The following is a 24,886-nucleotide window of genomic DNA, read 5'->3' as shown; positions in this document are numbered from 1 at the left end:
GAAGACAAGAATAAAAACAAATAAAATTGATTAAATATTTTGCAATAGTAAGAACTAGAGAAATGGCTTAGTGGTTAAGAGCATTTGCTGCTTGTGCAGGGGATTCAGGTTTGGTTCCCAGCACTCTCGGAGTGGTTTACAACCATCTGCGAATCCAGTTCCAGGAATCCAATGCCCTCTTTTCACCACCAAGGGTATCACACACATGGTACACACACATACGTGTATACAATACACACATACACATAAATAAATCTAACACCTCCTTAGCAATAATAACCTGTGGGATTCCATAGAAAATTCATGTGGCATGCATTTAAGGCATATCAAAATAAATTTTGGGGCTAAAGAGATGGCTCAGTGATTAATAGCATGTACTGCTTGCTCTTCCAGAGGACCTGGGTTTTGTTTCCAGCACCCACACCAGGTAGTTCACAACTGTAGCTCCAATCCCAAGGATCCAACATCCTTTTCTGGCCACCTCAGGCACCACACACACACACACACACACACACACACACACACACACACGCATGCATGCACACACACACACACACACACACGCTTGCATGTATGCACACAATCACACACACAAATAAGTAAAAATATTTGAAAAACGTTATAAAAAATCTTGTTTGAAAAGCATAATAAAATATCTTTTAGTCCACTTTGAGTATTTCTTCAAGACTTTAACTCATATGCTAAAGCATCTAAAGTCCCATCCTTCAATAAGAACCAAATCAGGTCAACGTATAACTGGGGGCCTTGCAGCCTGTACCTTGACACGTGCTCTATGGCATCCTGGAAGAACACCAGCTTTACTTCCTTAGGGTTTGTGAGGTTATAGTCATCAAGATAGTCCTGCAGGACATTCCCAATTTTCTCCATGTCAGGCAGATCATCGTAGATGCGGTCAGACTTATCTGCTCCAAACTGTAAGGCATTTTAGGGGGACACACCAAGCTGGATTAACTACCTTACATAGGCATATGTCACACACAATCTGGAAAATTCATTTCACTTCACCCTTTCACGTGGTAGGTTGTAATGCCAAGGATTTTTGCAATAAGGAGTTTGGAATCATCTTAATTTTCTTTGTGCAATCCAATGCTTTGGTTCACACTTTACTCTTGGTTGTTGACATTCAAAAAAGGAACTAAGATTATGTGTGGCAGATTGCTATCTCTATGAATGATCATTCCTGGGCTGTATGTAGTTTGGTGCTGCTGTTTGTTTTTTGACTATAGTGGTCACCTAGAACTACATAATGTTGAGAATAAAAATCAGGTGTAAATGAAAAGGAATTGAGTTCTTTGGAGCAACTGAGGATGCTTTTTTTTTGTGCTGTAGCAGTTTCTGGGAAGCACATAATAAAATATATCTGGGCAAAGTTAAGAGTTCTGCTCACACCAGGGGCTCACACATGTTAGGGAAATGGTCTACAACTGTCAAGCCTTCAACTCAGGTCTAGTTCATCTATTTTACTTTGATATCTCTCTCTCTCTTTCTCTCTCTCTGTGAGAGAGGGCGGAAGGGGAGAGAGAGAGATTGCATGAGTGCATATTCTATTGTGGGGGTCAGAGGATAACCGTGGATAGTATCTGTCACTAGAAACCTTCCTTTTTTTTTTTTGTCTAATTTGCTTGGAACTTTGCAAAATAGGCCAGGCTAGTTGGTTTGTGGTTTCCAGGGATCCCTATCTCTTCCTCTCATCTCGCTATTGCTAGGATTATAAATGTATGCTATTGTGCCTGGATTTTTACATGGAAGTCTGGGGATCCAAACTCATGTCTTCACGCTGGCACTTAATTGACTCAGCCATCTCCCCAGGCCTGTCTTTATTCTTTCATTTGATAACGTCATCACTAAAAAGCAAAGCAAATGTAATTTGCGAAAACAAACCCTTGAGTTTTATTTATTTTTACTTACTTGGTTGTGTTTAAACTAGTCTTTCTTTCCTTTTAAAAATGTTGGCAATTTCAAAATGCATACAATATATTCAGATCAAGTCTATCTTCCCCTCAACTCCTCTAAAATGTCTCTCTACATCCCCCCTCCTAATTCATGTTGTCTTATGTTTTTAAAAGAATTAATTGATTGGTTGAGTTTTATAACCTCGAGTCCAGTCAGTACCATCTGTATGTGCATGGGTGTAGGCCTGCCTACAGGAGCACGGGCAACTAGCCTATTTGGGCCACATCCCTGAAGAAAATGGATTCCCCTTGCTCCAGCAGCCACCAATTGCTGATAGCACCTTAGCTAGGGGTGTGGGCACCCATGGGGAATATTGACTCCTTTAACTTTGTACAGGATTCACATAGGCATCTATGGCTGTTGGACCTTAAGTTTTAATGATAACTTTAAATAGGTATATTTCACACAAATTATCCTTACCCCCTTCAGGTGGTAATACCCATCTGGAGTGTAGCCTTGCATACAGCTTATAGAAGAACCAGTTTATTTATTATCAAATTATTAGCTTGGATTGTCTGCTATGTACCTTGCTCCGTGTGTGAGGCTGAGACTTAGGTGAACAAAAAAAGGGGGGAAGGCCTAGAGACATCAAGAATGTGTTCCCAAGTACGAGTCAGTTTTGTGAAAAGATGGTAGTTTGCTATGTATGGCATGGAGTTGGGTAGAGATGGGGATTCGTTCTAGGAAGGTTCAGAGGGTAAAATTAGGACCATGTGCTGACATTTTAGAAAGATGGAAGAGAAGTATACATGATATAAAAAGTAGTTAAATAGAAGAATTCTAGTTAGAGTATCTTGAAATGAAGAGGGCAGCCCCTTGGAGTAATGAGGAGTGCTGGAAGCCTTTGATCAGGGGTTTGCACAGCTACGTAGACTATGGGATCCTGGGCCTGTATAAGGGCACAGAACCCCTTTGCCTCCTTTTAATAGTGGTTTGAGCTATCACCAAAATAAATGTAACGTTTGCTGCAAAAGGGCTTTTGGTGTTGCAGGTCACCCATCTTTGCGTCCACTGCTGTACTCAGCTATCACTGGACAAAGGTGGCCACACAGTTGCACACAAAAGAGTGAGTGCAGCTGCATTTAGCTAGACCATGTTTATAAAAACAAGGTAGCAGGCAGATGCGGCTCGTGGGCCTGGAGCTTGCCCACACTCGGCTTAGATGTTCAATCTTCACAAACGCAAAATCCTTGTGCACATGAACTGGACTTGGAAAACAGCAAATGCTCTCATACCTTTGAGCTGAGCTAGGCAGCAGCTACTCACCTTAATGAAATCACCAAAGATGATAGGCTTGCTTAGAAAATATTCCAGGCCAATCGCTATTCCAAAGTGCTTGTCTGTTAAAACACAAAAGCAGCTTTACTACGGGAATCAGCTTGAATGTAGCATTTTAATAAGATTGGCAGAATATCTGCAGTTGATAGGAAAAGTGAGAGAGCTATGCCAACAACATGCAATTTCAGTTGGTTGGAAAATTCTCCAGATTTAAGACTATTTAGCAAGTATTTAAAACTTTCAAATAGTGAATATTGAAGACTTATTGAAGGATCATTTTAGAATTACAGTCATTTCTTTTTATTTTAATCTATTTTTTTTAAAAATTAAAAAAATTTTTTCGAGACAGAGTCTCATATTATAGCCAAGGCTGCCTTCCAACTCTTGGCACTCCTCTTGCTGGAGCCTCCTGGGTGCTTAGATTATGGAAATAAGATATCATACCCAGATACAAATGTTTTTTAGTTATTCCGTAAAATAATGGGTTTCATTATACTACTTTGATACATACAGGTTATTGTTTTTGTTTGTATTGTCCCTTCTTCTCCCCCTTTCCTTCTAGTCCTTTCCCCCTAACTAATCCTATCTGTGTTCATGACACATACGTGTGACTCATGTATCACATGGATCTGCTTATAAAGACATAGTTACATCTAGAGTCCCCGTGATAGAAGACGTGATATTTATCTTTCTGTTCACCCACGACCCTCTCTCGTTCCCACCCATACCATCCCAGACTGCTTCCTCCCTATACTTCTCCCTTCTGCTGAAGCTCTCATCAATATTCTCTGTCTATTCTTTGTATGAGAGGAAACGTTTTATCTTGGCTTCTTATTAGACAATATTCTATTCCTCCACTTTCCTGCCTCTATTTCTAATTTCATAGCTGAGGAAGACTACCAAACCTTTCTTTATTCTAGTAACTAATTTTCATAATATTTAAATATAATTGAGTTATCAAAAGTTTTACTTATGAATGACTACAGCTCAAACACCATTCATTTTCCTTATAGAAATCAAATAACTTTCCTGTTTTTTTTTAAATGAAAGAACAGATAAATAAAGATATTTACTGGCCATTTCTGTCAAAATGACATGGAAGTAGTGTTTGTCTTCATTATTGATCAATCGATCATGGAACACTCGTTGACATTCATGGCAAAACAGTCTGAATATCTGAATTTCTTCCCTTATTGTTCCTGGATCACATTGGAGAATACCTGTGCATTTTTTAAGAAAAGAAAAGAAAAAGGAAAATTTTGCTTTTATGTAACTGCTTATTACAGTCGAATAAAGTAGAAGACACTTAAATCCAGCTGGGGATAGAAAGAAGTGGTGAGATTTGGGAGATATTTTGAAAGGAACATTGTTGAAGGCCCATGACTAGAGAAGGTAATGGTAGTCCCCTCTAGGGCAGGGATACCCGTGGCCAGTGGTGGAGGGATGAAGCAAGAATCTACTTTTTGTGTGTGTGTGAGACAGGGTTTCCCTATGCAGCTCTGGTTGTCTTAGAACACACTTCATAGACCAGACTGGCCCAGAACACACAGAGATCTGCCTACCTCCGCCTAACAAGTGCTGGAATTAAAGGCATGCATCAACACGTCTGGTTAAGAATCTACTTTCAATCTGCCAAGTTTAAGAAGTTCAACTGGGCATATGAGTGAGGACACCGGGAAGAGTGTTGACGGTGGGAGGCACCCATTCTGACAGGAGGCTGAGATCTGTCATAGACAATTAACTGAGGAGATTGAGCAAAAAGTGGACAGAGAGTTGGTGGCACACGCCTTTAATACCAGTTCTCTGGAGGCAGAGGCAGGTGGATCTCTGTGAGTTTGAGGCCCACCTGGTCTATAGAGCAAGTTCCAGGACAGGCTACAAAGCTACAGAAAAACCCTATCTTGGGAAAAAAACCAAAAGTGGACTGAGGAAAGAACCCAGGGACCACAGTTTTAAGGTAGAATAGATGAGCAGCCATCAATGCGGATGGAGTGACATCAGATAGGGACAGACTCGGGAACACAGGAGAGCTTACCACATGGACTTCTGGGAAAGGGGAGGGGCAGTACCAAATGCAGAGCCCTAGCCTATGGGAAGCGAAGCTAAGGCCAGGGTGAGGTATAAACTTTGACATGTACTAAAGGCAGAACTGGAGGATCATGAGGAGAAGCCACTAGAAAAGGAGAGGAATAGTGCTCCCTCCGGAGAATTAACTTCATCTCATACAGAGGAGACCATAAAAGCAAAGTGGGATTATAAGAACCAAATCTCCGATGAGGCAGGTGGAGATGGAGCTTCATACCAGAGGGAGAACAAAGGGACATGTAGTGACAAATAAAGCTTGCCTGGAGATCAGGGTGCAGAGCTAAGCCACTAGAGGCCAGGTGGTGGTGGCTCACAACTTTAACCCCAGTACTTGGGAGTCCCAAACCTTCCATCTCAGCACTAGGGAGGTGGAGACAGGAAGGGGTATAGCTGGGCAGAGAAAGGAATATAAGGTGGGAGGAGACAGTGGCTAAGATGCAGTCTGAGGTTTGGTGGAGACTGGTGCAGTGTGAGGATGCAATCTGAGGACAGGGTCGCCTCTTTGGTCTGAGCATTGGTAGAGGTAGGAGGTCTCTCTAGTGACTGGCTGTACTGCTTCTCTGACTCTCAGCTTTCACCCCCGAATACCTGACTCCAGGTTTTTATTAAGAACAGTTAGAATTTGTGCTATAGGGACGGTTCACTCGGGGCAGACAGAAGCAGGCTGTCTGGGAGCTTTGTGAGATGAGGCATCTCTGGTGTGATTGCTTCTGTTGTTCAGCTCTCTCTCATTTTTGGCTGGGAGTGAGAAGTGGGAGGGGTATTGGAGACTTGAGAAAGTTCTGGAGTTCAGCGTGAGGTAGGGGTGTTAGGGGACATGAATAAGCTACGCTGTGTCCTAGTGACCTTCCTGCTGCCGTGATAAAATACCCTGACAAAAGCAGTGTAGGAAGAAGGAAGGGTTTGGTTTTCCACACAGTTCCGGGTAATGGTCCATCTCTTCAGGGGGGTCACATGAGCAGGATCTTGGGGCAGCTGCTCATAACACATCCACAGTCCAGTAGCAGAGACAGGAAAGTGGAGAAATAAAATTTGTGCCCAGCTTCTTTCCTCCGTCTTACAGAGTCTGGATCTCAAACACAGTACCATCCACAGTGGGCAAGTCTACCCACCTCAGTAAACCATCATGGCAAGAAGACCCTCTCCTGGGAGATTCTAGATCTCATCATGTGGCCATCTGAGAAGCATCATGTAGGGTGCCTAGTTGAGTCATAGGCAGCTGGGTGCCATGATTCTGAGAGAGCTGGTGAGGACAATGGAAATGCAGAACCAAGGATTAAGGTCCAGTATTCTACCTTGCACACACTTGGATAAATCTCTCAGGTTAAAGACGTAATGGGACTTGGCTGGGGTTGGCAGGAGATCGATGCTCATCCTGTTGTAAATCTCAACTGCAGCTTCCACAATGTTTGATGAAGTTTGCCTTACAGCTGGCGTGAAGTCATTCAGGAAGCCATTCAAGATGGCCTAGAACCAAAAATGTAAGGAGAGTTAGATTTTAAAAAAAAAAAAAACCCAAATATTTGGCTCTCAAGTACTCCAGTACTGATACCTTTTCTAAGTGCAACTAGAATGCTAAATTCCAACACAAAGACGTCCGTGTGTCAAGTCCTTGTTCATTTCAGAATATATACTCAAGAACAAGTTCTTTCTTGTGGTTTGTGGCTGTTTGGGTTGGCTGAGTGGGATTCATAGATGATATGTGCCTGACTATGGACTTCCCATTTTCTGTCTCTGTGGCTCTGCTCACTCAAGAACTCTCTGTTCCTGGGACTGCTTCGCTCTCTGTCAATTTGAATCGTCCTCCAAGACCAGCCTTGGGTGACTGGCAATGACATGCCTTCCCTGATTCATGCTTCATCATCAGACTTTTCAGAATCATGGTTCACATTTGGACATTTCTGAGCACTTATAGCTTAAGGCAACAATATGTTTCTCATTTAAATGATGAGGAATTTGTCCCTTGGGAAGGCTAGTACAGGTGGGAGAAAGATGACTGTTCAGAGCAGTGGTGGGAGAGTCTGAGGCCAGTCTGAGATGTGTTGAACTGGAGCTGCCCGGAATGGTATGTGGTTTAAGGGAAGACCCAGGCTTGGAGGCTATGTCTGAAGTGTGAGAAAAGGTAAGGGCTGGACAGTGGAAGAGATCTGCCTTTTTTTTTTAACAATAAATGAAATGTTTAAACTGTCTGCATCCCTAACGGGTCTGCTGGTGTGGCTACAGATATCAAAATCAAGATTCAGACACCCATCACCTGCTCTCTGGGTGTCCATGGTCACATGATCCTTAGGAAAGAAACGGAGGGGTCTCTAGAAACCCAGTTGACAATTTTGACCATGAGATTTAAGGATTTCATGTTACGTGTTTTTTTTTTCCCCATCTTGCTTTAGTTAGAGTCCACACTCACCTGGAAAATCTGCTTTAGACTGTGCTCTGAGGGCATCGGGAGGCACATCATGCTGAAGTGTCGGATGAAGCGGGGTGTCACTGGGTTGCGGCCCCCTCCTGGAGGTGCACATGCTGATACGATTGTTACGTCCTGTGTGGAGAAAAAGTCACTTGAGTCAGTCTGCAGAGGAAGAGATAAGACTGTTCCCCCTAATATCGAGACTCAGAACCAACATTCTTTTGAGGACCTATCATGAACCAGCATTGCAACCCCAAGACTATCTGAGGTCACTATTCCTACCCTCATTTTATGATAGAAAAATCAAGGTCTTGGATGCTTAACTTAGTTGCTCAGTTGGTAGTGTCAGGGCTGGCAAGATGGCTCAGTGTTTAAGAATGACTTCTGTTCTGCACGGGATCTTAGTCTGTTGCAAAGTTTCATTCCCTGCACCCACATCAAGTGACCTAACTGCTTGTAGCTCCAGGAGATCAAACACTTTCTTCTGGACTCCATGGGGCATGTGCACAAGCTCCCCAAATAGGCACATAGTTAAAAATTACATTTAAATCTTTAGAAACAAACAGTAGAGAGTAAAAGGCCACTCTGGCTGTCTGCAGATCAGGGAGCAGAGCTAGGAATCTGGAGATCCGTTCAATGTGTTAGTTTCGTCCAGCGGATATCCTTAGGAGATACAGACTATGGGCCTCAGAAGCCTGTGTGAGAGAGGGCTTGACTTCAGATAATGACCATTGAAATGAAAAGGAATAAGTGACCAGAGAAATAGTTACACTGGATAGCCCATACATTCCAAAGAATATAGGATTTGGGCTGTGTCTGTTTGTCTTCAAGCTAGTAACACCCTTTGATTTGCAGGGATGCTGGGAGAGTTAAATGACATAAATTGTTTGCCGCAATTTGTCTTTACTATGGCAAGCTGCCTTTTGCTGAACAGAAACAGAGCAGGCAGTCAATGCAGGATCCCCATTCTCCCCCAGATTCGTAAGGACTGCTGATGACATGTTGACTGTACTTGTCACCACCCTGGGGCTCCGACTCTCATCTGTTCTCCTCTTAGGGGCTACAGATTCTCTATTATTGCCTCCTCTCTAAACCATTCCTTTCCCACAGTTAAGAAGATTTTTCTAGAACACTTGCTTCAAAGATTTCCCGTCACAGAGAGGAAAAACCCAGACTCTCCATCATAGGCCCACATCCCTCTGAGATGTGAGTTCTGTTCCTCTTGCTGTTCCAGTGTCACATTTTACAGACCTAGGGCATCCCAGACTTCCTGTTTATGAGATGGAAAGTGTTCACTCCCTTGGCTCTGTCTTTATAACCTAAGTTCCCAACCCCCTGCTTCTCTCACACCCAACCTAATCCCAACCCTGAATTCTCTCTGCATCCCCTACTCATCATCTCTCACCACAGATGTCTGTCTACTCTCCCAAACTCAGTTCTCTGGGAGGCGAGGACCATCTCATTTGCCCCTTGTCCCCCAAAGCTGCATGGCAAAAACTCATTGTAGACGAAATGAGCTGAATTAAAGGTAAGAAACACAAAGCCATGTTCTATAGACTGAATTTACCCAGAAATAATGTGTTGAAGTCCTAATTTGTGTTTAAAATTAGGGACAGATAAAAAAGGTCCATGCTCCTCCTATTTCTCCACATGATGCCTTGCTGTTGTATAGCTTCCCACCTGCTTCTCAAGAAGTTTTAAAGGAAGCTTGATCATACCAGGACATAAACAACTCACAAGTTTCAGGAAGTACCAAAGCTTACTAGATTCACAGGGTCCCTGGATCCCAAGGTTCTATAGGTAGTAAGGACTGATGAGGAGAGGAGATGCTCTGGAATGTTGAGCTGCCGGCAAGTTGTGCATCAAACTCCAGATCCAGCTGCCATGAGTTGTCAACCATGCTGGGAGTGGGGGTGAGCTTCAGGTGAAGCAGCTGCCCCTGCTTTTCCTTCCAAGAGAAGGTCTCACGCTGTGACCCTACTGACTTGAACTTGTGATGTTGACCAGGTTGGTCTTTAACTCACAGAGATCCACTTGTCTCTGCCTCCCAAGTGCTGGGAATATATCCTACCCCGCAGCTGCCTTTGAGTCATTCACGTTCCTGTAAGTAACCCTATAACCACACCTGTAAGTAAGCCCAATGCATTCATGGGTTTACCAGGTTGGATTCTGATGGTATCTCTATTTTGGTCCACCATTGGCTCCCTATCTGGGTTGAGGAGACATTTGTACAGATCTCCCCAGTGTCACCTACCACTTGCACCATTCCAATGGTGAAACAGGAAAGCTGTCATCACAAGATCACATGTCACCACAAGTGGTCAAAACCACAATCCATAGTAAATGTCTTTATAACTTACCCCACCCATGGTAATAGAAAACAGATTAATAGACTCATGTAAAGACCTGAGGAGAAGAAAGACATCTACAGATCAAGCAGGGAAGTCTTAGAGGAATGGATTCTGCTGGCTCCTTAATCTTGAACTTTTAGCCTTCAGAATTATGAAAAAATAGATTAAACTACCCAGACTATAATACCCAGTATTATAGTAGCTCTGACAAAGGATATTCTATATTTGAACACATCAATTAATGTAAAATCTAAAATTAACCTGTATTTCTTTCCAAAAGAGTTTGTTTCTATCATAAAATCCACCAAAATCTTGATACTGCCGAAGCAATTCAATTGGTGGTTGGGAGCCGTAGCGATCCAGTCGGGGCATATTCAGATCATCAACAAAAATTACAACACGCTTATTTCCTGGTGCTCCTGGGAAGAGAAAAACAGTTTTAAAAGAATCAAAATATGTCACTAGAAAATGGAAGGCCATTTTGTTGTTCTGGTGGTGGTGGTTTGAAAACGATTTGTCCTTACAATAAATTCATGTTGAGGCTCGGTCCTTGGTGGAATGGTGTTGAGAAGCAGTGGAACCACTGCAGCATTTGGGGTCATGAGGGATCTCCTCACTCACCTCTTCCAGGAGTGGAAACACTGCAGCATTTGGGGTCATGAGGGATCTCCTCACTCACCTCTTCCAGGAGATAGAGAACGAATCAAAGCACTCGCATTGTCCTGTCATATGACATGGTTCTCCACCCTTAGTCTCAGAATCACATGATGATGATGCTAGCTCCCTAGTGAGGTCTGAACCTTTCCAGATGTGAGGACCAGATGACCTGAGCATCTGAGCACGGAGGAGGAAGGGAATTACCTTTCCACAGAAGGAAGTAGAGGGATACTGTGGTGGTTTGGAAGAAACTGGCCCTCACTGGCCCACAGAGAGTGGCACTATTAGGAGGCATGGTCTTTTTGGAGCACACGTGGCTATGTGGAGGAAGTGTCACTGAGGCCTTGGAAGTTTCAGATACTCAAGCCAGGTCAGTGGCTCAGGGTCCCTTCCTGTTGCCTACAGATCCATATGTAGAACTCAGCTACCGCTCCTGCATCACGTCTGCTGCACGCCACCATGATTACAATGGACTAAACCTCTTTGTTGACTCCCGAAGAAATGTTTTCCTTTATAAGAGTTGCTGGGGTCATGGTGTCTCTTCACAGCAACAGAAACCCTAACTAAGACAGCTACTAAAGGTTTCCATTTATGAACACCACCTCATCATCCCCATACAGAAAACAGGCTTTGATGTTTGAAACCATCCCAGCCTCACCAATGGGAATTCCTGGACAGTGGGAAGGAAGCACAGGAGGTGAGAGTTCACCCCTCTGGCACTCAGGCCTTGGGACAACAGCTACAGCCCCGTGGCTGGGATAAATGCTAGGTGGCAATTCCAAGGCAACCAAAGCTAATTCAGGGCTCCACACCATCTTCTGCCCCAGAGAAGCCATGTAGCAAGACCATACTGGGAAGAAGAGACCTAAGAGAGTAATTCATTAAAAATGGGGAGCTCATGCCAAAAACCTAGACTGGCATCTGCTGCGCTGTGTTTAGCTAAGCAAGGACAGGAGAACCAAGAGGAGTAGGGAGGCAGCTGGTGGCCCCACTGTTAGTATATGGAGGTCAGAGCATGACGGACCATGTGGAAAGCAGCTGAGCCTGAGCTCTCTCAGGTGCCCAGTACAGAGGGCTGTGGGCTCTGCTGAGTGAAGTCCAGCACCTAGGAGCTAGAGCTTGTGTTGTTGGAGGATAGGAATGAGTGGAGGCGGAGACCTTGAGATCAACCTCAGGCAGCGCTGCAGAAGGAGGCTGAAGCCTGACCAGTGAACTGCTCTTTTAGGGATGCTCACAAGAACTCATTCCTGCACGGCCCTCCCAGAGGACATGGAGCAGCCAGCGCCAGAGAAGCAGGGGCCGTACATAGCGACAATCTAAATGTTAGTGAGGGACAAAACTTTAGTCTATTCCATCTTCTATACCTACACATCAGGATCTCTAGGAGTAGTAAAAACACCCCATGCTACCTCAATGATAGGTCCTGGAGCTGCAAATCTGACTTACAACACAGATAAGAGCTGACTTTCAGTTAGGCTTGGGGTTGATGTTTTACACTGGCTTAGACTTGAAACAATCTAAAGGTAACAGGAAAATTATGCTTAAAAACAAACAAACAAACAAACAAAACTAGACCGGGTGGTGGTGGCACACTTGGGAGGCAGAGGCAGGCGGATCTCTGTGGATTCAAGGCCAGCCTGTTCTACAGAGCAAGTTCCAGGATAAGCTCCAAAGCAACAGAGAAACTCTGTTTTGAAAAACCAAAAAACAAACAAGCAAAAAATCAAGGAAGCAAACAAAAATGAGCTAATAAAGGAAAGAGAGGGAGATGTTAGAACTTGGCTGGAAACACTGACTGAAGACAAACTCAATCTTATGCTTACTTCCAACCAAACCCAGACACTGCATGGGTCATACATGAAGACCTTTGCTGGTCTTAAACAAGTGGGAGTCAGTTTGAGGCCCTTTGATGGAGAGAAGGGGAGCCATGAAGTCTCAGAGACTGAGGATGGTCTGGGCTGACCATGATGGTGACTGTCACGGTTAATCTTCACTTTGGCTTCGCTTGAAATCACCTGGGGGGGGGGGGAACACACTTTCCGGGTGTGTCTGTGAGAATGGAGAAGGGAAGATCGACCCTAAATGTGGGTGGCACAATCCCATGGACTGGGATTTCAGACTAAATGAGAAACAAAAAGAGGAGAAAGCAAGCGAGTGCCAGCATTCACCCCTCTCCCTGCTGACGGCAGATTGGTGTGGCTGCCTGCCTCTTCCTGCCGCCATGCTTCCCCATCGTGATCAACTGCCTCCCTCAAACTGTGAGCCCAAACAAATTCTTCTTCCTTCAAGTCGCCTTCTTCAGGCGGTTTGCTGACACAGTGGTGGGAGAAATAAATGACTTGCAGTTGACAGTGAGTTGTCTGGATGAGAAAAATGACCGTTAGCAGACTCTCCTTACTTGAGCTCCCCATGACCTTGTGTTGAGGCACGGCCCTCCAACCAGCGCTTTCCTCAGAGGACTAGGCTGCTCAATACAAGAATGGGGTGGCGCAAAGCAAGTCTGGTTTCCTCAGCTTGCTCTCTTTGTATGCACCCTACCGGCTAAATGAATAATTCATGTGGGGAAAACTGCAATGATGACTCAGTCTTACCTAGAATATTTTTTCTTTTTCTTTCCAGTTTTGACTCAATGATCTCTTGTGTCCTTGCAGAGGACGTTTGGGCAGAAAAATTCAGGTAAACAGGGACATAGCCTGCTGGTTCTTGAATTCTGTTCAGCAATCCTTTTGCAATAACAGACTTTGAATAAAAAAAGAATATGTTAACTGATTTCATAGTCAATATGGTACTTTTTTCCATAGCCTACACTTGTCATGATCCAACACAGTGAACAAGAAACAGGATAAAAGAAGGAGGTTTGGACGTAGACAGAACTATTTGGGATTCTTTTAGCGTGGACAGAGATTTCAGTTATAGTCGTTAGAAACAAAGAAATACTTTACTCAGATTTAACTCAGAAAAAGTTGTTACTACCCAGACCAATTTGAAACTGAGGTAGACTTACATTTCTTTATTGGAATTTTTTAAAAATTGATATTTTATTTATTGTGTATGTGTGAGCATGCATATGTGCGTGTGTGCATGTGTGAGCATGTCTGTGTGTATATATGTATTCATGTGTGAACATGTATGTGGGGGTGTCTGTGTGTCATGGAGTACAAGTGTAGAGGCCAGAAGACAACTTACGGGAATTGGTTTTCCCTGTGTCCTGGGAACTGAACCCAGGTAGCCAAGCTTGACAACAAGCTCTTTTATTTGCTGAGCCATCTTGCTTGCCCACATCTCTTAGTGATAATATAGGAAGGAAACAGTGAATCCTGGTGTGTGTGGACTCCTCTAAGTATTTTCTTCTTTGCCCCCCCCCAAATTAAAATGACATTAAAGTTGTGGCTGTGTCAGTTAAAATTAAGTAGGAAACAGGACAGAATGACCTTCATCAACAGTCCTTGGGGAACACAATTGCTCCGGGCAGTTTCTCTCCAGACACTGTGAGACCATTGCAGAAGTATAGAAATGTCCCTAAACTCAAAACCTGGCCGATGACACCAACCCGAGGATGCGTGCAGAAACCGATAAACCCTGGGGAAATCCTCGGGTCTATATAGATTCTGCAGAGATAAACCCTTCCTGGAAAAGTGACGCAAGCTAAACATGGGAAACCACGAGTTATTTCCGATGCCGGCGACCCCAGCTCCACAGTCCCTCACTTTTGATAGCACTTCTTACCCGAGGCCCGTTTCCTACCTTGCCAACTCCAGTTGTTCCGGTAAACAACACCGAATGGTTGACTGCCAGCAGCTTTTCCATTAGATAGCCATAGCGCACTGTGTCTGTTGTAGGGACGAGCATCTCAAAGAATGGGACCTCCTTGCTGTACTTGAAGGTGGGTATGATACGTTCCCAGGGGTCCAAGCGTTTGGTGTCAAAGTCTACATGAATGCTCCACAGATCCCCAGAACTGGGCAGCTGAAATAGGAACCCAGTGTCAGTGGACAGCACTGACCCACAGAAACATACATTCTCATAAAAGCAAAGAGCACACGTAGCACTGAATTTCGTTTTTGCTATTAAGAGTTTTTTCAGATATCATAGGCTAATTCTTTCCTTTTTAACTGCAGTGGCAATGCATTCATTCATGTGTGTATGATGCACATGACATGTGATGGCGTGGGTGAATGCAGAGGCAGTGGAGGACACTGGTGTCCCCAGCCATCATCCTTGGCCTTATTTGTTTGAGATGATGTCTTACTGACCGTGGAATGAGGCTGGTGCCTAGCAAGCCCCAGAGATCCTCCTGTTTCCATCTTACAGTGTGTGGGAATTTATTTATTTACATATTGATTTTACTCATTTTTATTTATATGTCTGTGTGAGTATGTTTACTTGTCTGTGTGTGTAACAGCTCGACTCCCTTGGAGCCTTCATCATCAGGATCTGACACATGCAGAAAGAAGAGAGTAGTGGGCAGGATGGGCATTACCAGAGTGTGCCCCTGCTGCTGGCTGAGAAACCCCGAAGGAGAGATGACCCCTGCTCAATAGTAAAGGGAGACAGGCCAGTTCCACGGATTGGAATCCCACAGAGGCATTCATTTAAGATACAGGCATCTGCTCTCTCACCTTCAGGAGACAATCCAGGAGCTGGAGTTTCCAATTAGGAAGAAATAGTGAACCAAGATTTTAAAACTTTAACCTCACTTGTCTTTTATTTTCTGAATCTCATTTTTCTTTCCTTCCACCCTTCCTTCTGTCCTTCTGTCCTTTCTCCTTTCTCCCCATCTTCCCTTTCCTCTCTCTCTTTTTCTTCTAGGAAAACACTCTACCTCTGAGTTCTATTCCAAGCCCCATATAAACTTCTTAATTTCTTTGTTTAATTCTTATTTTGCTTAGTCAGATGATGGAGGAAGGTCATTGGTTAATAAAGAAACTGCCTTGGCCCTTTTGATAGGACAGCAGCTTAGATAGGCAGAGCAGACAGAACAGAATGCTGGGAGAAAGAAGCCGAGTCAGTCAGTCGCCATGATTCTCCCACCCTACACAGACGCAGGTTAAGATCTTTCCCGGTAAGCCACACCTCGTGGGGCTACACAGATTATTAAAAATGGGTTAATCGAGATGTGAGAGTTAGCCAATAAGAGGCTGGAACTAATGGGCCAGGCAGTGTTTAAAAGAATACAGTTTCTGTGTAATTATTTCGGGTGTAAAGCTATCCGGGTGGCGGGACGCAGCTCCTACTCACTACAGTCAGATTTTGCCTTTCTCTGTTTTCTCATTATTTCCCTGTTTTACTTATTGTTTATAACTTTCTTTAGCTTTAATAATCCTCATGTTGCTTGGTCTATCTTCACAATATTTGAACACTTTTTTTCTCTTGTGTTGCACTGGGGGATGAACATGAAATAATTATTGCTTCTTATTACAGTATAGTGTCAGGTTGGTTGTCAAATCACGATCCCGGTTACTGTTAATCCACTCCTCCTCTCTACGTAGTGGCAGGGTTCCTATGTCCAAGTGAAGACTGGGCACTAAGAAGACCCTCATAAAAGGGGCTGGAGAGGTGACTTGACAGTTAGGAGCATTTGCTGCTCTTGTAGAGGAGCCAGGTTCAGTCTCCAGCATTCGCATAGGGGCTCACAATGACCTGTAACTCCAGTTCCAGGACATCCAACTCCCTCTTCTGGCTTCCATGGGCACAGTACACATGTGATGTGTATACATACATCCAGGCAAAACACTCATAGAGATAAAATAAAAGTAAATACATCTTCAAAATAAAACAAAAGGTAATAAGAGGAAAAATAAAATATTCTTCCATTCCGACAGATGTGCAAACTACAGCTTGGGAACACCTAAAATACAAGATAGTCAATACGGATTCTGCAGAAGGCAAAGATTATGGAGTAACTGAAATATCGTGAAAAAATTCTTTGTTTTGTTAGAGGTGGCACACACCTTTAACACTACTACCCAGAAGACAGAGACAGTCAGATCTCAGTGAGTTTTAGGTGAGCCTGGTGTACATTGCCTTGTTAATATCAAATGGCCCCGGAAGCACACCAGAAGATTTCTTATTTGCTTGTTTTCCTGTTTTTAATTTTTTTATACAATAGATGTTGTCAGTGGCTGAAAGAGAACAACTTTTTAAAATCCTCATAGTGAATAGGATTAAAGATCTTAAAGTTGTTGCTTCCCCTGCCCGCACATCTCTTCCTACTTAAAATGAAATTCTGTTCTATTAACTCAAACCTTTAGCTTAGGTTACATTTTCTGGAGTGTTTGTTTAACCCCATGAGTATTACTCTTCGACCCAAAACATAACGCTCTTAAAGTTTTACCTTTAAATTTTAAGGATTTAAAGCTATGATGTCACCTCCACTTGGTCCTTACCCTCGCATCAGGATTATCATCAAATTGTGTTCTAATAAATGTATCGAAAGAATCCCAGTAATTTTCAGTTAAGTTTCCACCTAGAGACCACAAATAACAGAACACGAAAGTCTGGCACAGTAATGTGTTCAGCTTCATTTGCTCCTGAAAGTACAAAGAGAGACAGTGTAAAGATCTTACTCTCTAAGGAAAAGCAAACCCTGAACTGTCAAGTTTGGGATTCGTCTTTATTATACATGTTTAACTGGGCATCCCACGTGTTCTATTTAGTGGTCCTACACGGCTGCACTCCCTTGTCTACGTGATGGAAGATGAGGAAACATGAATGACAGGCACCAGTAGGAAGCACACCCTGCAGCTGACTGTAGCTGTGCATTGTAACTTAATTTTTAGCTCTTTGCTGTCTTTAAGCAGATTGAGCATTTGTTGTCCTGAAATGTTGTAGACAACAAGGGTATTAAGAGTCGAGTAGAGGAACATATCACAGGCTCTCTGGTATCCCTTCTAACTTTGAATCAAATGCAGTCATTAGTCTCGTGAAGATTCAATTAATAAGATAAAATGATCAAATTTCTGAAAATTTAGAGTTTTATTGGCAAAGACTCTCATAGAACAATAGTATTTTTGTAGCTTTTTAGTAGTAAGAAGAAGGCTTCATGCAGGGCTGGTGAAGTGGCTCAGTGGGTAAAAGCACTTAAGCCAGACATCCTCAGCTTGATTCCTGAACCCTTAGTAGGAAAGAACCAACCCCCCAAAGTTATTTTCTGATTTTCACATATGCACACACAGCAACACACATTCACAAACCACTCACCCACCAACACACATACACCAACACACCCACATCCACACCACCACACACTCTAACACACACACACCAACCACTCACCCACCAACACACATACACCAACACACCCACATCCACACCACCACACACCCTAACACACACACACACACACACACACACCAACCACTCACCCACCAACACACCCACACCACCACACACCCTAACACACACACACACACCAACCACTCACCCACCAACACACATACACCAACACACCCACATCCACACCACCACACACCCTAACACACACACACACCAACTACTCTCCCACCAACACACCCACACCACCACACACCCTAACACACACACACACACCAACCACTCACCCACCAACACACATACACCAACACACCCACATCCACACCACCACACACCCTAACACACACACACCAACCACTCACCCACTAACACACATCCACCAACACACCCACATCCACACCAACACACCCACATCCACACCAACACACACCCTAACACACACACACACACACACCAACCACTCACCCACCAACACACATCCACCAACACACCCACATCCACACCACCACACACCCTAACACACACACACCAACCACTCACCCACCAACACACATCCACCAACATACCCACACCAACACACACCCTAACACACACACACCAACACACATACACACACACTTTTTTGTCTTTTTATGTGTATGAGTATTTTGCCTGTATGCGTATATACATATGCCACCAGTGTTCTTAAACATTGAGTCATTCCAAAGTATTTTATGTATTATTCATTTACTTACCCATTTGTTCATTTATTTATTTAGTTTTTGAAGATGGGATTTCTCTGTGTAATAGCCCTAGCTTTCCTGGAACTCAATCTATAGACCAGGCTGGTCTCAAACTCACAGAGATCCGCCTGCCTCTGCCTCCTGAGTGCTGGGATTAAAGGCGTGCACCACCATGCCTAGCTCAATACATACACACACACACATGTACATTCATGTACGCGCATGCGCACACACAATTTAAAGCAAAGCTTCATACCATTGACAGGATACTTCCATCCTTGGAAAGCAGCAAAGACTCCAGGAGGCAGCAGAGTGTGGTCACTTTGCTGATATCCACCTGCGGGATGGCTTGGCTGCATTTTTTGTTGATAAATTGTAACCCTTCCTCAACATAACGATTGAAAAGGTTCAGTAAATATTCTTGGGTTTCTTCATTCAGCTGAAATAAAACAAATAAATAATGCTTGAATAAATTCTTTTTTTGTTCTTTGTTTTATCTATGTGTTTTTAAATTTATTTATTTATTTTACATCTCACCTACAGTTTCCCCTCCTTCTTCTCCTTCCAGTCCCTCCCTCACCCCCTCTGTTTCCATTCCCCCCAATCCACTCCTCCTCCCTTTCTGTTTAGGAAAGGGCAGGTCTCCCGTGAGTATCAATAAACATGGCATATCAAGTTGCAGTAAGACTAAGCACTTCCCTATGTATTAAGGCTGGGCAAGGCAACCCAGTTTGAGGGGTCCCAAAAGCCACGAAAGAGTTAGAGACAGCCCCTGTTCCCGCTGTTAGGAGACCCACAAGAGGACCAAGCTACACAACTGTAATATATATGCAGAGTGCCTAGGCCAGTCCCATGCAGGCTCTCTTGTAGTTGGTTCAGTCTCTGTGAACCCCTATCAGCCCAGGCTAGTAGATTCTGTGAGTTTTCTTGTTGTGTCCTTGACCTCTCTGGTCCTACAATCCTGATTAAATTCAGTAAGGGATGTTAAAAATCTATGTGTCTAGTGTGTTCAGTAGCCTTTAGATCGAAGGGTTTGGGCATCACACAGCATGAAACAAAGTCTGCAGAAACTCATGGCTCAGTGGGGATGCACAGAAGACAGAGTAGGCAGTGGAGGATGCACTGCACTTCCTGGTTAGGTAGTGCTCAGAGGTTCTATCAAAATGGACAAAAGAGGGCAGACATCCCCTGCTCAAATGCAGGCCATGCCAGTCAGAAGAACAGGTAGGCCTACCACCCCAGACCATCACACTCCCTCCAGTCTCACAGACACAATCCTCACCATCCCTCTTCCCCCAAGTCCCACCTCTGTTACCATGTCCTTGCTCCCAACTCAGAGGGACACCCCCTGCTCAAGAGCAGCCCAAGCCATCCAGAAGAACAGGCAGGCTGCCCACCCATGGAACTCTCCCATTCCCTCAGTTCAGTTTCCACGGACCCAATTCTCAGTCACCCCCACCTCCCTGGTACCAAGTCCCAGTCCCTCACCCAGGCAGACATCCCTTGCTCAAGTGCAGGCCACATCAGCCAGAACAACAGGTAGGAAAACTTAGGCAGGACACATTGCTGGACCAGAGGCCGTGTCGGCCGCCAGAACTCTAGGTAGGCCATTTGCCTGCAGACCTCCTCCACTCTTTTGGTACCTCTCCCTACAGCTCTGACACTATCCCAAATCCCCCTTCCCTCTTCTTTGCTGTGTCCCAGCCCCCAGCTTGGATGAAGACCCCCTGTTCAACCAAGGGCAACACCAGAAATCCAGGCAACCATCAGGGAAATGCAAAGTAAATGACTTTGAGATTCTATCTTACACCTGTCAGAATAGCTAAGATCAAAACACAAGTGATAGCTCATGCTGGTGAGGATGTGGAGCAAGGGGAACACTCCTCCATTGCTGGTGGGTGTGCAAACTTGTGCAGGCACTATGTAAGTCAATATGGTAGCTACTCAGAAAATTGAAAATTTGTATACCTTAAGACCCAGCTATACCGTGACTCTTGAGCATATACCCAAAGGACATTTCATCCTACCAAAAGGATATTGCTCAGTTATATTCATAGTAGCTTTATTTGTAATAACCAGAACCTGGAAACAACCTAGCTGTTCCTTGGTTGAATAATGGATAAAGAAAATGTGGTACACTTACAGAATGAAATATTACTCAGCTGTTAAAAAAATTGCCGACAAATGGATTAGAAAAAAATCACTCTGAGTGAGCTAACCCAGACCCAGAAAGACAAACAAGGTATGTACTCACTTATAAGTGGATATTAGCCCTTAAGTAAAGGATAATCATGTTACAATCCATAGACCCAGAAAGCTAAGTAACGAAAAGTGTCCAGGGGGAGAACACATGGATGTCCTTAGAAAGAGAAACAACAGATTTTATGGGTAGACTGAGTATGCCTGGGAATGGTAACAATGAGGATCAAGTGGTGGTGGGCGATGGAGGGAAAGAGAACAGGGAGAAACAGCTGGAAATGGGGGTGATGTGGAAACCTAGTACAGTGGAAACACCCTGGATTCTAAAAGAGTGACCCCAGGGAAGATTCCTAGTAATGAGGACAGCGTGCAGAACCAGCCATCTTCTGTAACCAGGCGAGGCTCTCAGTAGTTGTCCTGGGACACCAACCCAGCCACAAAACTGTAGCATGAATTCTAATTGGTCTTATAAGAAAAACCCAGATATAGGGCTTAATGCTGAAAGATCAGAGAAGCAGAGCAACCGGTCACTAGTTCTTTCTTCTACCAAATCCTCAGGCCAAAGGGGGGACCCTGTCCCTATGAAACCTCAGACTGAACGCTGTCTCTATAAAACCTCAAATTGAATCCTGAGCCCCTGTCTCCTCCCACGTTATAGCTCTCTTTCTGCTCAGCCATATCACTTGCCATCTCTACCTCCCTAGTGCTGACATTAAAGGCCTGTGATCCCAAGTGCTGGGAACAAAGGTGTGAGCTCTTTTCCCTTTTCAACAGATTCAGTCTTATGTAGCCCAGGGTAGCCTTGAACTCACAAAGATCCGTCTGCCTCTGTCTCCTGAGTGCTGGGATTAAAGGTGTGCGCCACCATTGCCTGGCCTCTGTGGCTGACTAGTGTGGCTAGTTCTGCACGCTGATCTTTGGGCTAGCTTTATTCATGGCAGCACAGACAAAACATCACCACATAACACTTTAAACCTTCAATTTGTCCTGCCTGCAAAATGCGCTAGGGTAATGGTGGCATAGAACTTGTGAGAGTGGCCAATCAATGAGTGTTTTAACTTGGGGCCCATGCCACCAGAGGGAGCCCATGCCAGACACTGCCTGGATGGCCAAGAACCAGAGTCTGGATAGGCCAGACAGAGACCTGGAAAAAAGAATCAGCCTAATGATCCCTAGTGATATTCTGCTATACTCATAGACCAGTGTCTATCCCAATCATTATTAGAGAGGCTTCATCCAGCAACTGATGGGAGCAGATATAGAGAACAAAACACAAACATTAGGTGGAGCTTGGGGAAGCCCAAAGAAAAGGGGGCGGAAGGATTGTAGGAGCCAGAGGGGTTGAGGACACCAGTAGAACACAGCTCTCAGAAACTAACAAGGTGCATAGGGGCTCACAGAGGCTGAAGCGACATTCACAGGGCTTGCATTGATTCGTGGTAGGTCCTTTGCACACATGCTACTGTTGTGCAGCTTGGTGTTCTTGTGGGACTCCTAACAGTGGGAGTGGCTTGTTTCTGGCTCTTTTGTCTGCTCTTGGGACCCTTGTCCTCCTACTGAGTTGCCTCGTCCAGTCTTAATATGAGAGTTTGTGCCTAGTTTTATTGTAACTTGATAAGCCATTTTAGTTTTTATCCCTAAGGGAGTGTGTGTGTGTGTGTGTGTGTGTGTTCTTTTCTGAAGGGAAATGGAAGAGGAGTGGATCTGGGGGAGAGGGGAGGTGGGGGAACTCAGTTGTGATGTATTGTATGAGAGAAGAGTAATAAAAAAAAACTTCCCAAACAAACAAACGTACAAAGATTTCTCCCCCTGCAGAGTGTCACATAGGCCTACACTTGATAAACAATAAACTAACCAATCCTACTTAAGTAGTGAGTAAAACTTCCCTAATACACACTTTAGCAAAGATGACATATAGATATACAAGTTAAAACAAGATCCTGTTGTACCTGCCCAGAGCTCTATAAAACCCAAAGCACCAAAAATGCCAAAAGATGGAAAGTATTTGAGCAACAAGAACTCTTCTCCACTGCTGGTGTGAATACTAAGAGAAGCTCTCCTCCACTGCTGGTGTGAATACTAAGAGAAGCTCTCCTCCACTGCTGGTGTGAATACTAACAGAAGTTCTCCTCCACTGCTGGTGTGAATACTAAGAGAAGCTCTCCTCCACTGCTGGTATGAATACTAACAGAAGTTCTCCTCTACTGCTGGTGTGAATACTAACAAAAGCTCTCCTCCACTGCTGGTGTGAAACTAACAGAAGCTCTCTTCCACTGCTGGTTTGAATGCTAACAAGAACTTTCCTCCACTGCTGGTGTGAATACTAACAGGAGCTCTCCTCCACTGCTGGTGTGAATACTAACAGGCTCTCCTCCACTGTTGGTGTGAATACTAGATCACAGCCACTGTAGGAGACAATCTGGAGACTTCTTACAAAGCCAAGTATATAGATCCAATCTAGAAACTCTACTTTTATGTATTGATATAAACTAGTCAAAATTTCAAGGAAAAATCCACATACTAGTGCCTTTAGCAATTTTATTGATAATTGCTCAAACTCCAGGTATCCAAAGTGTTTTTTAGGAGGTGAGTGAATAGATGAGCTGTGGTATGTCCATACAATGAAATATTATTACTCAGTGTTACAAAGAAATGAGACATCACGCCATGAAAGACATGAGATACCTGAAATGGCCAAGCTAATAAAAGGTTGGCTCCAAAAGGTCGAATCTATGATCCTGACTGTCTGGTTTCTAGGAATGGTGGATCTACAGGGGCTGTGAAAGATCACTGAGTCCTAGGCTGAGGGATGGAAGCATGAATAGGCAGAGCGCAGAGGAGTTCGGGGGAGTGAGGTGAAGCAGTATAATGGTGGATACATGAAGTTTTGTGTTTAAAATCCCTATGCCCTGTACAATGCAGAGTGAATTCTGCCGTAAGCATTGCACTCCAGCTAAAAACAATGCATTGGTATTGGCGCACTGATTACATCAAGCCTATCACATCAGCGCAACAACACATCAGAAATACCTTACACCTTGTATCCTGGAGGTGACAATGAGTACTGTGCCTATGATCAAGGCAAGAGGTAAATACACTTTTCTTTCCTTCTGGCTCTCAGAGGTGTTCAAGGCTCCTAAAGCCTTGAACACAAAAGCCAATCAGTGTCTGACTTTAAAGATTCTTTATTGCGATTTCCTTTGATTACCCAGCAGGCTGTCTGCAAAGTCTTGTTCACTGTCTCAACTTGTTCTGGGTTGGTTTTTCTTAGTGGGGGAGGGAGCATGGTGGGACTGAGGGAGCGTCTCATGTTGGTCCTTAAGAGGAACCAGTTTGCAGAGAGGCAGGGTGGAGAGGTCAGGAGGCAGAGTGAAGGCAGCTGGCAGGTGAGGGAGTGTAGAACAGACTTATGGGGTGTGTATAAGTTCTTGGAGGATCCAGGGATTTGTTGAGAGAGAGACAAGCTACCTCTGACCACAAACACCACTAGAGCGACTCACATTTTTGTCCTGCTGGGCAGTACTATCCCCAATACATACAGGGAGACTTGGGAGGACGTCTGGCTATACTTACTCTTTTGGACATTTTGTTCATCCATGTTTTAACATAAGGCATCCACTTGAGTTCTTCTGGATCCACAAACACCATTCCGCATCTGCTGACAGTCGCAGGAGAGGCCACCTTGAGATCTTGTACCTAAAGTCAAACAAGAAACAACTAAGGGGTTACTTCCATATCCTTTCCACTTCAGTAGCAATGAGTCACAGTTTTAAAGTGTGAGCTAACACAGAAAGGGATTATGTAGAAAGTGCAGAAGAGCAGTGTGCAATCTGAAAAGGAACAGGGAAGTTAGGAGAGAGTTTAAGGTAGAGAACATTATCAGTTCTCTCTCTCTCTCTCTCTCTCTCTCTCTCTCTCTCTCTCTCTCTCTCTCTCTCTCT

At 44.1% G+C, this 24,886-nt stretch overlaps 1 protein-coding gene across 1 annotated transcript in view; it reads right to left on the bottom strand.

The window, feature by feature from the left end:
* Dnah6 (dynein axonemal heavy chain 6) overlaps positions 1-24,886 on the bottom strand; it is a 182,621-nt gene that overhangs the window by 80,125 nt on the left and 77,610 nt on the right. The window contains exons 35-45 of the mRNA XM_075983804.1: positions 24,519-24,641; positions 19,003-19,185; positions 17,139-17,282; positions 14,497-14,718; positions 13,344-13,491; positions 10,357-10,514; positions 7,745-7,876; positions 6,633-6,804; positions 4,326-4,472; positions 3,241-3,314; positions 779-933 (exon numbers count right to left, since the gene is read on the bottom strand). Of these exons, the coding sequence (XP_075839919.1) occupies positions 779-933; positions 3,241-3,314; positions 4,326-4,472; positions 6,633-6,804; positions 7,745-7,876; positions 10,357-10,514; positions 13,344-13,491; positions 14,497-14,718; positions 17,139-17,282; positions 19,003-19,185; positions 24,519-24,641 (1,658 nt within the window). The remainder of the gene's footprint in view (positions 1-778; positions 934-3,240; positions 3,315-4,325; positions 4,473-6,632; positions 6,805-7,744; positions 7,877-10,356; positions 10,515-13,343; positions 13,492-14,496; positions 14,719-17,138; positions 17,283-19,002; positions 19,186-24,518; positions 24,642-24,886) is intronic.

Source organism: Microtus pennsylvanicus, chromosome 8, assembly GCF_037038515.1.
Source record: "Microtus pennsylvanicus isolate mMicPen1 chromosome 8, mMicPen1.hap1, whole genome shotgun sequence".
NCBI lineage: Eukaryota > Metazoa > Chordata > Mammalia > Rodentia > Cricetidae > Microtus > Microtus pennsylvanicus.
The sequence above is the reverse complement of the archived record's forward strand: the minus strand, read 5'-3'. Positions and strand labels throughout refer to the sequence as shown.